At 43.4% G+C, this 17,034-nt stretch overlaps 1 protein-coding gene across 2 annotated transcripts in view; it reads right to left on the minus strand.

Moving 5' to 3' along the window:
• Positions 1-9,901: 9,901 nt before the first annotated feature.
• Positions 9,902-17,034, minus strand: part of LOC139458162 (carboxypeptidase N subunit 2-like) — a 73,952-nt gene continuing 66,819 nt past the window's right edge. For both annotated transcript variants that reach the window (XM_071239491.1, XM_071239492.1), the window contains one exon: positions 9,902-15,493. In XM_071239491.1, coding sequence (XP_071095592.1) covers positions 13,703-15,481 — 1,779 coding nt within the window. In that variant the 5' untranslated portion in view covers positions 15,482-15,493 and the 3' untranslated portion in view covers positions 9,902-13,702. The remainder of the gene's footprint in view (positions 15,494-17,034) is intronic.

Below are 17,034 nucleotides of genomic sequence, written 5' to 3' on the forward strand. Positions count from 1 at the left end.
CACCTTTGGATTAATGAAGGTCTCCGTTTCCTTCAAAGGAAGGATGGGCCCTGTACCCATTCGTCACTACTCGCCCCTTTCCGTAACCTGCATTCGGCTAGTCCCGGAATAACACGAGTTGGTCACGAATGCCCTGTACCGGATGTTGCGAACAGGAAGTCGACAGATTCGGTGGAGAAGAGTCATCCCTTTTAGGAGAAGAACAGATCTTGTTCACATCTGGAAGTGACTAGGTCTCACGTCGTGCTCGTGGGTTTCACCGAAGTGGTAAACGTCTGAGACCTGCATCACTTCGGGCCTTCCTCCCACATTAATATGATATAACTGGAATACTGTTAAAAGCGGTGTTAAACCCAACTCACTCACTTACTTCCGCCCTCACGTTGTCCCTACTCTGCATTCTCCAGCAGGACGGCGGCTTCCACACAGCACGAGTCTCTACTGATTCCTTGAGAGCTCAGAACAGTCTGTCTTCTTAACCCAACTGAATATCTGTGGGATGAGCGTAACACATGTTTACGTCATCCAGGATCACAGCATCTGCAGCAATAGCGTCAAACACTTTGGGACGATCAGTCTGCCATTTAACAAGGTGTCCTCCGCTGTCTTGGTTCCATAGGCACGAGTGAGTGAGTTAAAAAAATTAAGTCACATCGGCAGTATTTCAGCCATATCGTGACTATCAATAGTTAAATATAATACATATACTGAAACTTATATAAAACACCTGCCAACGAGGGACAGTAAAATAACTAGACTGATCACAGAAATAAATTTAAAACTAGTATGTAATCATAAAATCAATAGCACTATACATAACATTACATTATTAAAACAGGCTGTAGATCGCCAGCAACTGAAGGTAGACCACCATACTGGTGACCATGGGGACTTACAGTACCTTTCCTACCAGCAGGATTTACATCATCCCTTCAGCGCGTAACTGGCGACTGTATGCAAAGTTAGCCACAAGTAAAAATACAAATATTCTACGTTTAAAAGAGTAGTAGGCAGACATATTCTTTGAATGACAAGGACTTACGATATCCTCTCGAGGACCCATAGGCACGAGGTGTCGGACAGTGACACAGGTCAATGGTGGACACGCGGTTCGAGGCCTTACGGTTGCCGTGCTCGAGACTGTGACCGACACATGGAAAGACTTCCCCCTTCTCCGTGTTTGTTTGTTGTTCTCAGTTTGTAATCTTTTAAATAAACACATGCCCCATGCATCGCCATTGTAGAAGACAGAAGCCGCATAATGACGTAAAATTAAAAAAATGTAGCAACAGCGTTTATGTGAACCTGGCACTGTCAGGCTGGTTAGGCTCATCATCAGATCAGGGCCCTTGTCCCCTCTACACGCAGCCCAGACAGCAAGTGTGACTTATCCCAGGAAGCTCTGTCGAGTCAAACCCACCCGGAACTTTTCGGAGAATGTGAAGACTCTCCAACACTGCAGCCTTCTACATTACCCAGATTGTCAGAACGGCTGTATTCCTGGCAGCAAATCCGGGTACGCTCCCAATGTCAGTCAATTCCGATTTGCAGAATCCTGAAATGTAATTTCTAACTTGAACGGTTACGAAACTGTCACCAACGTACGCCACATTGAAACCTTCCTTATTAGCATGCGTATATGCTTCAAGTGTTACATTTGGTATAACATTTTCTCAGTAAAGTACAGATTCTCGTACTTTTGGGGAGTTGAGTCCCATCTGGGAGAGAAACTTTCCTGAGTAAAATCAAACAGCACAGAGAATTTCGGAAAACAAGTTGTCGCTCAGTTCCAAAACATCAATCCAATCGCGGAAATAATCTCAAGACATATAAAACACTTGCCTCGATAGTTTCTTGATAAGTTGTGTTTACACAAATTTATACCAACATATTCCAACTCATACAAACATACCTACATATTCCAACATATACAAACATACCCGTAATACACTTTAATTTTCTGTAATGCGAGCCTAGGATTGCGCGACCTTTAGTCTGAGTGCCGACATCGGCCGTTGTTTTGACGCAACACTTCGTACACCTCTACAGGTATCGCCATCTCACCCTCCCACTCATTTTGTCAGCAATATCATTGAGTTGACACGAGGACAACTGGATGGGATCTGGTACAGTTCGGAAATTGTCAGGTTTCAATATTTCAACACATAATGTTTCATACAAGGACCAAATTGCCTTTGTAAAATTCCACCATGATGAAGGTGGGTCATTATTCGGTGTTACAGTTTTAAGGACAGTGGGGAAGTGATCACTTCCACAAAGATCATCATGCACAGACTATTCAAATTCATTGTAAACGTTTGAATCTGTGAGAGACAGATCAAGGGCAGAATAAGTGCCAGTGGTAGGATGTGAGTAGCTGTTTGAATCGTCATTCATCAATCATCTTTCAACTCACCTGCTTTACCTTTTAGTCCTTTTTCCAAAAGAAAGGGTGAATATGAAGCTAGCATACGATCACCCTTAGCTTCCATTACAAGGAACAGAGGCCAGGTATCCCTTTCAGAATACAATAACCTCGTCACAGTTTCATCATCAGATGAATAAAGTTCAGAACCAGATTCTGATAATTGCCGTTTGGGGTTTTGTTTGGATTTTTTACCCATGATTGTAATTAATGTGGTACAGCAAACCTGTTCCCTGCCCATCACAGAGCGCCAACAAGGGCGAAGCCATACGTAAGCGGAATTTCAGCAAACTAACATCATAGGGATACAGGAATGTTATACTCGGGCAGAATTATAAAATCCACCAGATTTGCCCATGAGCCACCGCCTTCTGGTCATACGACTCTAGGCAAAATAGAAATTTAAACAATACATTTGGAATTTTTGTAACATATGATTCAGCCAAGACTTAAACAATTTTATTTTTTTTATAAACGTTTTTATTGTTCCCAGAGTTGTAGATTAATACAGTATTCCGTCAAAGACGACTTAAACAAATTTACTCAACATATAAATAAACTTGTGCAAGATGATATTGATGCACAGGGCTTGGCATGACCAGCCGATTGATAGGACCAAGCCCACCCTACCACCCGTCTAGGCACAGTAAGGGTCAAAGTGGTGTGTTGGGCTAAGGAACACTATTTCCGGTTCCGTCCTCCTCAACCACCAGAAGCCCTTCCTCTGCCGACACAGGGATGCAACCAACGGCAAACGGGTTGCCAAATTTGGTCGCCTTTTACGACCAGCAATTGGGTGCTGTGGACAAATTTTACCTCGGGTCCACACAGGGAAGAGCTATTAGAGTTACCCATCATTCACCATCTTCACGAGTGGACAGTCAGCTATATCATGTGTCGAACATCACGTACCAGTTCAAATTCTTACAGGAATTCGTGGATAATGTACAGGGCAGTGCAGATCCAGAACTTTTCCTTACACAAGGTTTCGACGCCCTTGTCGCATGCCTGGGTAATCTGAAAAAAAGTAAGTAAATATTACATCGATCTTTTCAAATAGTTAGAAGTTGTAAAAGCAAACATATTTCCCTATCTGGTTTTCTGAAAATTACATAGCTGTCTACATGTCTATCAAAACCCAAGGATGTCTGTAGAACACCCCTAGCTCGTATCACATCAACGTTTATTCACGTTATTTATTTTCGTGTCTTCCGCAGATATCAACCCTACGGACATGATTACACTGTACTTAGAGCAGAGCGACCTCGAAACCCTCGTATGTATCCCTTTCACGCGGTTTTCAGACCTTACAGGTGCCACGATATTGAGAGCGATGGACCATGTGGCCCAGTCTAACACATCCTTCACGTTTGACTGTACTGTGACTGTGAAACTGCACATAGTTAGGAATCCTGTCGCTGTGGGTAGGGGTAATGGACGCCCTCTGAGCAAGAAAAAGATGCTTACACTGGAGGCATTTACCATGCGTAAAACAACCCGTGGTAGTTGTATCACTAAAATAGAGAATGATGATCATTTATGCTTAGGTCGGTCTATTGCTGTCGCCCTTCTTTTCCTGAGGTATTTGTCACAACCGCGGAATGTTACCAAGCAGGAGCGTAGAAAACAGTACACCAAACAAGAAGCATTCCTGCGAGATGTAGGTGGTGCGCAGACCAGAGCCACGGAAGATTTGTACAGACGGGCGGGTCTCAGACCGGAAGTGTGTTTGGAAGGTCGTCCCCCGTGGGAGGTGTTTCAGGCATGCCTCACCAACACCGTCACCCCGTGACACGATTGCACTAACACACAATCACTCCCGGTAATGAAACTTCTATCCTGTTCACTCCGCACACCCCTCCTGGTATAGCCGAACACACACCCTGCATTGATAGTTTCTGGTGGCCTGCAAATACTCCCAGGCGTGGTCCAGCTGGTCACTACGACTGTATCAATTCCGTAGCGGGTGTGTACGGTGATAACAAATATTGCAGGCTATGTCATAGTAGGTACAAGTCCAACACCTAGGTAGGTACAACACCTCAGCATGGCACGGGGTGACGGTGTTGGTGAGGAATCGAACCTGATTGGCCAATGGTGTCTCGTACGAGAGACTGTCACGCGACTCATATCGCCAACGGTATCTGCCTACAGGTGAGATTCTGGTGTCCCCAATGTAAAACTTACAAAAATGCAGGTCATGAGTGTCTGAAAGACGACGATGGCACAGTGTAGTATGTGTAAGAGTCGTCTAGGACCATTGCACCGGTGTCACATGTCTGTCGACATCGTCAAAGAGGAGGATCGTCCAGACTATAGCATGACCAAGTATATCTTTTACAACTTGGAATCCAAGTGTGACGAAAATGGGAAACATATACCTTACCTATGCATTCTCCAGCTCAGTTGCGGTAAATGCATGGGTACAGAGCCTGAGTACTTGTCTCAGTCATGCCTTGGCATGCCGAGAAGAGAAGCGGCGGCGTACCGACAGATTTTAAACAGGAAATAGTCATAGACGGTCCTAACACCGGCACACTCGTTGGCCAGTTTTTCTCTCGTCTTGTGTTATGTTCAAAATTGCAACGAACGGCTACCGAGAAAAATTATGCCTCAAACTCTTTCAATATGCAGGTCGAACTCATAAAGTATTGTCGGCAAGACCTGGACATCTTAAGAAGAGGTTGTGCGAAATCCATAGACACATTCCTGTCTCTGAACGACGTAGACCCCTTTTTCGAGTGTCTTACTTTGCCCCATCCCTGCATGTTAGACGAAAAGATATGGTACGCGGACGTATGTTCGTTGTACCTGTACGTGTGTAAGAGGGGACACTTTCTCGTATCGCATCCTCGTATTATACACAATACTTCCTAATGTCGTTATATGCGACATTCTCGTGCCTCGAAGTCTCTATCATCCTCTCTTACCATATCGCGCGAATGGTAACCTTTACTTTCCTCTCTGCCGGACGTGTGCTGAGTCAAATGCCAGGTCAGAATGTCAGCATACTGAGGATCAGAGATCGTGGGTGGGTACGTGCATGACAATAGAGGTACACAAAGCAGTTAGGGAACTGGGCTATACGGTCAGACATATTTTCTCCACATGGCACTTTTCCCGATTCGAGCGATACGAACCAGATACTAGCATCGACGGTTTTCCTTTCTTCGGCGCGAAAGGATTGTTCGTCTGGATACTTCCAAAATCGAACACAACCCCGGCATGTGGTCTAAAGCCAAATTTATGATGAACAGTCACTGGGGAAAATTTGGTCAGTCTAATGACAAGACGCAGTGTCTGTACATCACGATTGAGCGTATGTTCTACGACCTCTTTCACGACGGATGTATAGACCTCAAAGATGTCGTTTTGGTCTCTCCAGACACTCTGCTCGTCACTAGAAGTACACCGAGTTCCACACACTGCCAGCATTCCCTTCATAACCACATGAGTCACAGCGCAAGCCCGTCTAAAACTGTATGTGGCCTTAGAGTCTCTCGGTGACGCCATCTTGAATTTTGACACCGATTCGGTAATTTACGTGGAGAAAGAGAACGAACCACCACCTTTGAAACTCGGTGATTCTCTAGGCGAATGGACTGATGAGATAGAAGAAGGTAACTAGATTGAGGAATTCGTCACCTGTGGACCTAAAAATTATGCTTATCGTCTTCACCACCCCCCATGAAAAGGTCCCCAGGAAATTTGCAAGATCCGAGGCTTTACCTTAAACTATCACGCCTCGGCTCTTTTGAATTTCCAGGCCTTGGTCAGAACAGCTCTTCAGGCTCCGGACGCTAGAACAAAAATCCGCCTCAGGTACCCACATTTTCTCAAGAGGGCGGGGCTAAAGCGTGGGCTGGACGTGCACGCTGTCAGTCAAACTAAAGATTATGGGTTTTGCTACAGTAAGCGACGCATCATTCGCGACCCTGTAACCTCTGGGTTGACTTACTACTTACTCTACAATTACGACAACAGTACCACGTGATTCGCCCTTTTCGACCCAATCATCCTGTGACTTGGACCAGTAACAGCCCATCGTCCCCGCGATGCACTCGCTATTTTAGTCTTACAAACACCCCGTCATCAGTACGCTCAGTCAGTTGGTGTCTACCCCCAGCCCCAGTATAGTACCTACCACTATGTCTCAACAGCCAAACGACAGGATGTGTAAGAACGTGGACAACATGTTCTAGGTCAGTTACGCCCTGACTAACGCCCTGTCACACGTCATGGTAGCTCTCCGACATAGTCGGCTATTACGGGATTGCTGGCAGTGTGTGGAACTCAGTGTACTTCTACAGGCGAGTAGGTGACGAGCAGAGTGTCTGGAGAGACCAAAACGACATCTTTAAGGTTTATACGTCCGTCGTGAAAGAGGTCGTAGAACATACGCTCATTCGTGATGTACAGACCCTCTCCTCTCACCATTGTCTGTCTACCAGTACTTCTTGGTAACGAGATGTCTTCCCCTAACAACGAGGTTCCTGACATCGCCACCGAGTTACGAGACAACACCAGACCTAAAAACCTGTATTGTTGGAAATGTCCAGGATCCGTGGACCACGTATTCAACAAGTGTCCAAAAGCTATATGCGGGAATAGGTGTGGTTATTCTGGACATTGGGGGAAATCAGTGTCCCATACCCTGTACCCGCTGTAACAGGAGGGTACACTGTCTGAGGACCTGTCCGGATCTTCGTCAAGCCCTTGATGTGAGGCACGGAGTTGCCGTGTAGTTGATCCTGTCCCTGCTGTTCGTGGAGGAGGTGTTCTTGATGCTGCTGTTGCTAGTGCTCCTACCGCTGTACATGGGAGACCAACTGTTTCCGCGGACCTGGTTCCCGCATTCGGTAAATGCTTCAGATGCGGGGGTTCCGATCATTGGGCCTCTAATTGCCCCCGTGTCAAGCGTTACAGGTGCAACACTAACGGACACTACGCCGAAAAGTATGCGCGGTGCAAATGTTGCTGGTGTTATTGTGGAAAACCGTATAAAGACCCGTGACGGGGAGGATGAGTGGGAGGGTGAGATGGCGATACCTGTTGTGAGGTGTGCGAAGTGTTGCGTCAAAACAACGGCCGATGTCGGCACTCAGACTAAAGGTCGCGCGATCCTAGGCTCGCATTACAAAAAATTAAAGTGTATTACGGGTCTGGGACGACGTTTTAGTTTGCATGAAGATTCGGAAGATAGAGCTGAAACCACTGGAGTTGTGGCTCCCATACCGCGACTAACCACCAATACCGATAGAGGCAGCCCTCCGGAGAGTGTCGGCGGGTAGTGGCGGCTAGGAGTCCTGCTTCAGAGGATTTCAGCCCTATTAGCCAGCTGCCGGTTGAAGACCCGAACACGCCTCTCTACATCGATGAGGCGAGCACTCACTCACTCACTCTCTCCCGAAAATGCACAGAGGGTGCCCTGGAACGATGAGAGCACAACATTCCCATCCTCTCTAGTTACAGAACTTTTTGGCGCGTCTAGCCCAACTTATACGGTGACTCCCCCTCCCCAAATGGAATCGACCGAAGCGAGCACCACGAACATTCTAACCGTGGTGGCTGACGTACGCCACCACGGTACACCCCCGAGACGTGTAAGACGGCCCCGCACTCTGCATAGGAGCGGGGTCAAATCACGTCTCAACTTCCCCTAAGTCGTTCAATTGTATTTCTATGTGTATATAATTCTATGTAATAATGTCAAATTGTTTGACAACGTATCGTTATTTGTATATATTTTATTTCACATGTAATAAAATGATTTTTTGTTAAATGTTTACACTTTTTGGTATTCTTTAAGAGAACACGCACGCACGCACGCACGCACGCACGCACGCACGCACGCAAACATATAACAACAAAAGAATATATGTGAGGTCAATACCAAAACCAGCGCACACTATTGAGGTGAGGTGAGGTGAAATTTAACGTCGCGTCCAAGATTATTGCACTTAGATAGCGACGTGCATGCACGTGTGAGTGTCTGCTTGTACTAGTCCGGACTGATGCCGATTTATAGTGCTAGCTCACTGAGATACCATGCCGCAGTTTAACATGAATACCCCACTCAGACACAGTATACTGACTCCGAGCCGACCGGTCCTTGCATTAGCCCCTTAATGCCGAGCGCCAGACAGGGTAACAACAAGTACCATCTTTTAACGTCTTTTGGTATGACGCGGCTGGGCATCGAACCCCGGACCTTCCGGATCCGCTCTATGGGCGGACGCCCTACCACTAGACCACGGAGGCGCTCCACAGTAGAGTGACTATTTCCAGCTATTTAATGTTCTTTCCTCAACTTTATGCGAAATTCATTGAATACAGATTGTGGAAATACATTACTAAATTCGAGTTGCGATTCCAGACACCAGTACCATAGTTATCCTGAGAGAAAGTGATGAAGTGGGGTTTAACAGCATTCAGTTATATGGCGTGTCAGCTTGATGTGGGAGGAGGGAGTGAGTTTGGTTTAACTCTGCTCTGAACAGTGTTTCAGTTATACCACGGCGTGTCAGCTTGATGTGGGAGGAGTGAGTGAGTTGGTTTAACTCTGCTCTGAACAGTATTTCAGTTATATCACGGCGTGTCAGCTTGATGTGGGAGGAATGAATAAGTTGGGTTTAACTCTGCTCTGAACAGTATTTCACATATATCACGGCGTGTCAGCTTGATGTGGGAGGAGTGAGTGAGTTGGGTTTAACTCTGCTTTGAACAGTATTTCATTTATATCACGGCGTGTCAGCTTGATGTGGGAGGAGTGAGTGAGTTTGGTTTAACGCTGCTTTGAACAGTACTCCAGTTATATCACGGTGTGTCAGCTTGATGTGGGAGGAGTGAGTGAGTGAGTTGGGTTTAACAACACTTTGAACAGTATTACAGTTATACCACAGCGTGTCAGCTTGATGTGGGAGGAGTGAGTAAGTGAGTTGGGTTTAACGCTGCTTCGAACAGTATTACAGTTATATCACAGCGTGTCAGCTTGATGTGGGAGGAGTTTGTGAGTGAGTTGGGTTTAACAACACTTTGAACAGTATTCCAGTTCTATCACAGCGTGTAAGCTTGATGTGGGAGGAGTTTGTGAGTGAGTTGGGTTTAACAACACTTTGAACAGTATTCCAGTTCTATCACAGCCTGTCAACTTGATGTGGGAGTAAGTGTTGCACTCTTGGACGTTTACCACTTTGGTGAAGTCCACGAGCACAGTGGCTGGGTAATCAGAGTAAACAGTGGATTCAGACCCACGGTATTAGTTTCTGGTATTAGTTTCTGATATTAGTTTCTGGTATTCCCGTCTGACGCAGCTCTGCACAGTGACTTGAAACCTTAGACGTCCCCATCCATCCTCAAACAAACATAATGTTCTACACATGCAACAGGAATGGACATCAGACCAAGCATAACAAACAATGGCATTTATTTAAAACATTTTTTATTTAGTTCAGATCTCAGTCAACATATCCGACATTTTCACACACACTTGGAAGCACACCACCCTTTGATCCTTTAACCCTAGTGCAGCAATACCCCTTTCAACATTATATCATATCAATGACAGAGGTGAGCCTATGTTTCTTTCGTTCCTAGGGATGAGAAAATTAAATAGGCTTTCAAAAATATTATCAATGATTTTTCACCTTTTTTTTATCAAATTTCAGATATTTCAGATATCTTCAAAATGTTCATTTCTAATGTTCTAATCAATAATTAATTATGTTACAACAGTGTCCTGTTGGATATTCTTGCTTTGTGATCAAATTGGCCTTGTTACTCCATGTGAGTGAGTGAGTGAGTGAGAGTGAATATGGTTTTACAATTAATCCAAATCTTGAATCTTACATTTACAATCTGTGCCAAAGACATTTCAGTCTACTAGCTCCAACATGGCTCTCAACATCAAGTACAGTAGGTGTTTTAGTAAATGGGAGTGAGTTAGTGAGTTTGGTTTAACGCCGCTTTTAGCAAGATTCCAGCAATATCACAACAGGGGACACTTGAAATGGGCTTCACACATTGTACCCATGCATGTCAGGAATCGAACCCAGGTCTTCGGTATGATGAGTGAACGCTTTAACCACTGGGCTACCCAGCCTCCCACACAGCACACAGCAACTCCACACTTATCTTGTGGGATCAAATCCAGTCATTGACGCTGCCTGATATTTCAGTTACCGTAGTCGCTGTAATAAGCACCCTAGGAGCTTAGGACATTGACAAAGCAGGGAGATTATTACCGACAGTTACAATAAGTTAACTTTGTTGTCCAAGGATGAGCAGTAGTGAACGTGCTCAACTTATACCACAATGAAACTAAACTGTTTTAATAATTGTTACTAGGCAACTACTTACTCCTACTGTGCAGCTGATTTCATATAAAGTCTGTTATATAAACAAGAACTTACAGTCACAAACATATTTTCGGCCTAAGAAGGGGCGCTTATAAAGATTACTTACAGATTGGTCTTGAAGTTGTCTGGGGGAGCTTAATCGAACATGGCTTTAAACCCACCAATACAATGAAAATTCAGTTTAGACAGATTCCTGCGTTCTACTGCAATTTTCTTAAAAATCGTAGTAATATTCCCCAAAAATGGTTACAGTATTTTCTGTGAGCATTCATTTTTGAACAACTAACATAAGGGTTATGCTATTTTTCAGGGCATTATCATTTGCAAAACCCGAGGTCTTTCCTTAATTGCCCGACGAAGAACGCCATTTGAAAAGAGCGAGAGCTTTTGCAAATGATAATGTCCTGAAAAATAATGTTACCGTTATACTGCTAAAATAGATGGAATTTGTTATATATAAAGAAACAACAATATCAGATTTCAAAACATTTACTGCAATCAACACGAATGTCACTGACCCACTTTTACAAATATAGAAACGTCATAGAACAAACCAAACGACGTCACTATTAAAAGTCATATGACGTCACCTATCCCTAGGGTTGACGTCACCTAACAACGGGCGTGATAATAGCCCGTCGTCAAGCAATATGAGGACATTATCAAGTTACAGTGGCCCGCTCATTTCTCATACCATGCGAGCGGTTTAAGGAGAATCATATCCATTTTAGCTGTATGATGACAATGACATTAACATGAAAACTAACTTGAAAAGTAAGGGTATTGCTGCTTCAAGGGTGATATAATAAAAAGAACATTATAAAAGGCAAGATTCATAGTCCCTGCATCCTTCCCATTCTTACAACACACAGCATACAGCATGTCTCCTCCATCACTCCCGCCTCCGTACACTACAGCTACATCGGACTGTACAAAACAGTTCTAATAAAAACAACATGAAAATGAAACTGACATATCAACATCTCATAACATTTCAATAACTTACATAGCACTAAAGTATATATTAAAACATTCTGATTATTTACATATTTCACATCATATCAAATCAATAATTTATACATGATTGTGTCTGTAATCAGTGATGCAATACAAAAGTTGTTTTAATCAGGAAACAGAAAGAAATATAATAAATCTGATCAACCTTCATCTGTTCATGAAGTTAACCTCAAAAAATTAATCCAAATCTTGAATCTTACATTTACAATCTGTGCCAAAGACATTTCAGTCTACTAGCTCCAACATGGCTCTCAACATCAAGTACAGTAGGTGTTTTAGTAAATGGGAGTGAGTTAGTGAGTTTGGTTTTACGCCGCTTTTAGCAATATTCCAGCAATGTCACAGCGGGGGACACCAGAAATGGGCTTCACACATTGTACCCATGTCGGGAATTGAACCCAGGTCTTCGGCGTGACGAGCGAACGCTTTAACCACTAGACTACTCGGCCGCCCCTGTTAATGAAGTACTGTGAGCTTCAAGGCCAAACAGTTCTGTCGAAGACACCTCACTTAAAACAGTCAAATATTCAACATACGGTGTTATTTATTTCTCTAGAAACTGAGAAACTACTGCTTGAAATGAATTATAATATGCATTCATGAATGTTCTAATTACATAATTCATATTCATGAGATATTAATTCATGAACAAATTACTTAACGCTCTGTCTTTAACATTGTTCACAAAAGCTGAAGCCAATGGAATGAGAAAACATAAGTGATTGAAGCACTCGTAAAATATGCTTGCTACCCTACCTTTGGAATGATGGCAAGAAAAGAAAGTTTTGACTATTTTTTGTACAAGTAAACTGATCTAGTTAATTAAAAAAGAATTAAAGGATCTCACTTTTTTTAAAGTAGAGCCAAGTTCTAAATAACATAACCCAGTAACATGCTCAACTTTGAGCAAGAGGTTCATGAAGATATCAAATTTACATGTAAATCCCCTACAAAGCAATAGATCAATACTTATGTACAAGCAAAATACTACAAGCTGCATTTAGCAGGGGGACACCTGAAATGGGCTTCACATATTGTACCTATGTCGGGAATCGAGCCCAGATCTTCGGTGTGACGAGCGAACGCTTTAACCACCAGGCTACCCCACCTCTGAGGAGAGGAGAGAAAGTCACAATGTCTTTTTCAGAGTTTCAGTGTTTGTGTTCACATTTTCTTGGGGATGACATCAGGCAAGGATGTACGTTTATTTCAATAATACAAAAGGATTTTTGTTTGGAGAGATTCGTGTTAGTGGGAAGGCCAATTTAAAGAAGGTTGTTCTTGTCAGTTAAAGAAAGTGATGACAAATGACACACCAAGCACAGTAATCAGGGCAAATAGGAATTTGAAACCATGGTCAGCAGATCCAGGCATATCTAAGGGAGACAACTGTGCACTGTAAATCACTGATTCAGACCACTGAGCAATCTGTTCCCCTTCATATAAATGATTGTTTTTGTTTGTTTGTTTAATGCCGTGCCGCACTCAGCAATATTCCAGCTATATGACAGCGGTCGTAAATAATAATAGTAAATAATCGAGTCAAGACCAGACAATGCAGTGATTGACATCATGAGAATCAATCCACACAATATAGGGATACGATGACAGGCATCAACCAAGTCAGCAAGCCGAACCACTTGATCCCATCCGTCGCCTCTTATCACAAGAGTGAGTGAGTGAGTGAGTGAGATGTGGGGTTCCTTTGAACAGTATTTCAGTTACCTATGAAGTATTATTGCTTGTAGTCAAATAAATCGAAAAAAACTGTGACATTTGCCAAGCATCTTCATCTTATTAATCAGAGCAAATATTTAATTTTGAAACAAATACCAGCAGATTTCCAAGGGACACAACTCCACACGCAAATTCATTTCATATATTTAATATTGCATATTCTCATTCATTGACTGAAGGCATTATTTCGTAATACTGCAAGTGATGCCACAATGGTGGCTGGTATCACCCATGTCGCCTTAGCGGGCGCCATTTGGCTCCCAGAAGACAGTTGTTCTGTCGCCACAATACTGGAACTGGTTGTGATGGCGTTCCTCCAAGTTCTCACATGGATACACTGCTCAATGTGAACGTCTGTGTTCACGAACACTGGGTTTATACACACATAGTAGTCCGAGAGTGCGGACAGACCTCGCACCACGTGGTCCATTCTGAACGGAGCAAGGTATTCGTCTTTCGGTGGTGCCGAACACACCTCTTCATTCAAACACACGATTTTTAAAGTCCAGTAGATCTGTGAACCTGATGAATACGGCCACTGCACCTTCACAATGGAGTCTGACTCACTGATAACTGTCAAATTCATGTGAATCCTTTTCGGGTTCGTGTTTTGCTCATCGTACCGGAATCCGACAAAGTGTCGCAACGGATTACAAACGAGATACAGTCTCTGAAGGGAGAGGCCCTCCAACATTCCAGGTGTGACCCTCTCAAGGTCGTTTTCAGAGAGCACCAGATCTTGGAGGTCACGCATGTCACTGAAAGATCCATCTTTGATAATGTTAATGGAATTTTTCGAGAGATTCAAACACTGCAGATGAACCATCCCTCGGAAATGACCAGGATCAACATACACAAGCTCATTATCTTGAAGCTGCAACACGAGAATAGTTTCCCGAAAACTGTCAAAAACTCCAGTACTGAGTGAAGTTATTTTATTATGACTAAAATCCAAATATCGGATCCTCCGAACCTGCTGAAACATATCGCGCTGTAATCTTGTTAATTTGTTGTCCGAGAGTGACAGTTTCTCCAAGTCAAGACCAAGGAAGGCTCCTCTCGGAATCAATGTAATTTTGTTTTTATTCAAACACAATTCTTGCAGCTTGCGAAAATTCACAAATACATTTCCAGGAACAGCTGTGAGATCATTGTTCGACACATACAGTTTCACCAAACTGGGATAGAAATCTGATGTTGATATTCTACTGAGATCAGAGATTTTGTTGAAGTCTAAAACAAGACTTGACAGACGGCTCAACCCTGCAAACATTCCAGAGTGTACGTCTGTCAACATATTGTACGACAGATCCAATGTCCGCAGATTTTCCAAATCAGAAAAACTTTCATTTGCCACGCGATGAATCACATTATTGGAAACATCCAACAAACTGAGAGAAGTCAAACCTGCAAACGTTCCTGTTTCAATCGCACCAATTTGATTGCTTTGTAAACTTAAACTTGTCAAATTTGTGAGAGACGTGAAGGCTCCAGAGTCTAAAAAATCAATGTAATTGTCAGCTAGATCAATTTTCTTCAAATGGCGTATATTTCTCCATGGTGATGCTGTGACTTGGTGAAGAACGTTATTATTCAAATATATTTCCTCCAGAATGGGTAGATTCTGAAAGGCTTCGTTTGGGAGATTGTTAATCTTGTTGGACTCTAAGTTCAATGTTCGGAGGTTTGGCAGGTTGGAGAATATTCCTGCAGGGAGCGTGGAGATTTGATTGTATCCAAAGTCCAGGAGCCGGACTCTTTTGGGCATCTCTGTCATCACCGTCTGCAGCTGGGCGTCACTCAGGCCGATCCCTCGACAGTACACAAAGTAGTCCAAATTGCACTGACATAGCGTTGGACACGCTGTTGCCATGGTGACATACCCCATGATGCCTAGCAACAGCAACCCAGTATCCATGGAAACGGGAGATAAACTTCCATTCATCTTCCATCTCACCTGAAAAGATAATGAAATGTTAGAGTTGATAATTGTTAATCCGTATGGTAAATATCATATATTTTAGAATATAGCAACAAAGGTTTGCACAATAGTGATTTTAGAATACAGAAACACACAGGGTGAAACTATTTAGCAAAAAATGATGTATAGAATGCATAACATGTTATCTCACTTCTTGGTTGGTTGGTTGGTTTGTTGTTTAACGCCGCACTCAGCAATATTACAGCTATATGACGGCGGTCTGTAAATAATCGAGTCTGGACCAGACAATCCAGTGATTAATGTCATAAGCATCGATCCACACAATTTGGATCGATGACATGCATCAACCAAGTCAGTGAGCCTGACCACCCGATCCCGTTAGTCGCCTTTTACGACAAGCATAGTCACCTTTTACGGCAAGCATGGGTTGCTGAAGACCTATTCTACCCCGGAATCTTCACGGGTCTCTCACTTATTGAAGCAACTTTCCACATTTGTCAACTACATTTGTTTGTTTGTTGTTAAATGCCGCACTTGGCAATATTCCAGCTATACGACGGCGGTCTGTAAATAATCGAGTCTGGACCAGACAATCCACTGATTGACAGTATGAGCATCTAACCACGCAATTTAGATATGATGACATGCGCCATTGAAGCCACCGAGCTTGACCACCCAATCCCAATAGTCTCCTCTTACGACAAGCATAGTCTGCTTTTACAGCAAGTATCTTAATGGGGAGACAAGCATGGGTTGCTGAAGACCTATTCTACCCCGGATCTTCATGGGGAGAGACAAGCATGGGTTGCGGAAGACCTATTCTACCCCGAATCTTCACGGGGGGAGACAAGCCTGGGTTGCGGAAGACCTGATCTTCACATGGGAGAAATGGACTACAATATGGATACAACCGATGACACAATGTTTGTGACGTCATGATCGATGGATGAGCCCAATGAACAAGGAAGAAGCACTGTCATGCCACATGGTTTCATCTGACCAATCGGGGCGGTCGGGTAGCCTAGTGGTTAAAGCGTTCGCTCGTCACGCCGAAGACCCGGGTTCGATTCCCGATATGGGTACAATGTGTGAAGCCCATTTGTGGTGTCCCCTGCCGTGATATTGCTGGAATATTGCTAAAAGCGGCGTAAAACCATACTCTCTCTCTCTCTCATGTGACCAATCAGCTTTGAGAATTGACCAAATGCACATGTGCAAATATCAGAAATGTCATCACAGATGACAACTATAGTAAAACAAAAGAATGGGGTTCTTTCACTCTTTTTTTAGTAGAATATATTGCTTGTTATTAAACTGCCCTTTTTTCAAACTATCATAATGTTACCATGGTTACTACGTTAAAGTCATATATGGGTGAAACATTGCTGACGTAACATAACATTTCAACTAGCACCCTCTCTCAGTGTATTCTGTAAGTGCAATGTCTACACAAGAAAAACACAATACTATCCACGCACTCTACCCTTTCTGACCTGTGACCTTCAGAGGTCAAGGGTCAGAGGTGTCGATGAGATGTTGAGAGGATTAAATGCAAG

This window comes from Haliotis cracherodii, unplaced genomic scaffold (assembly GCF_022045235.1).
Source record: "Haliotis cracherodii isolate W230 unplaced genomic scaffold, xgHalCrac1.p SCAF_12, whole genome shotgun sequence".
NCBI lineage: Eukaryota > Metazoa > Mollusca > Gastropoda > Lepetellida > Haliotidae > Haliotis > Haliotis cracherodii.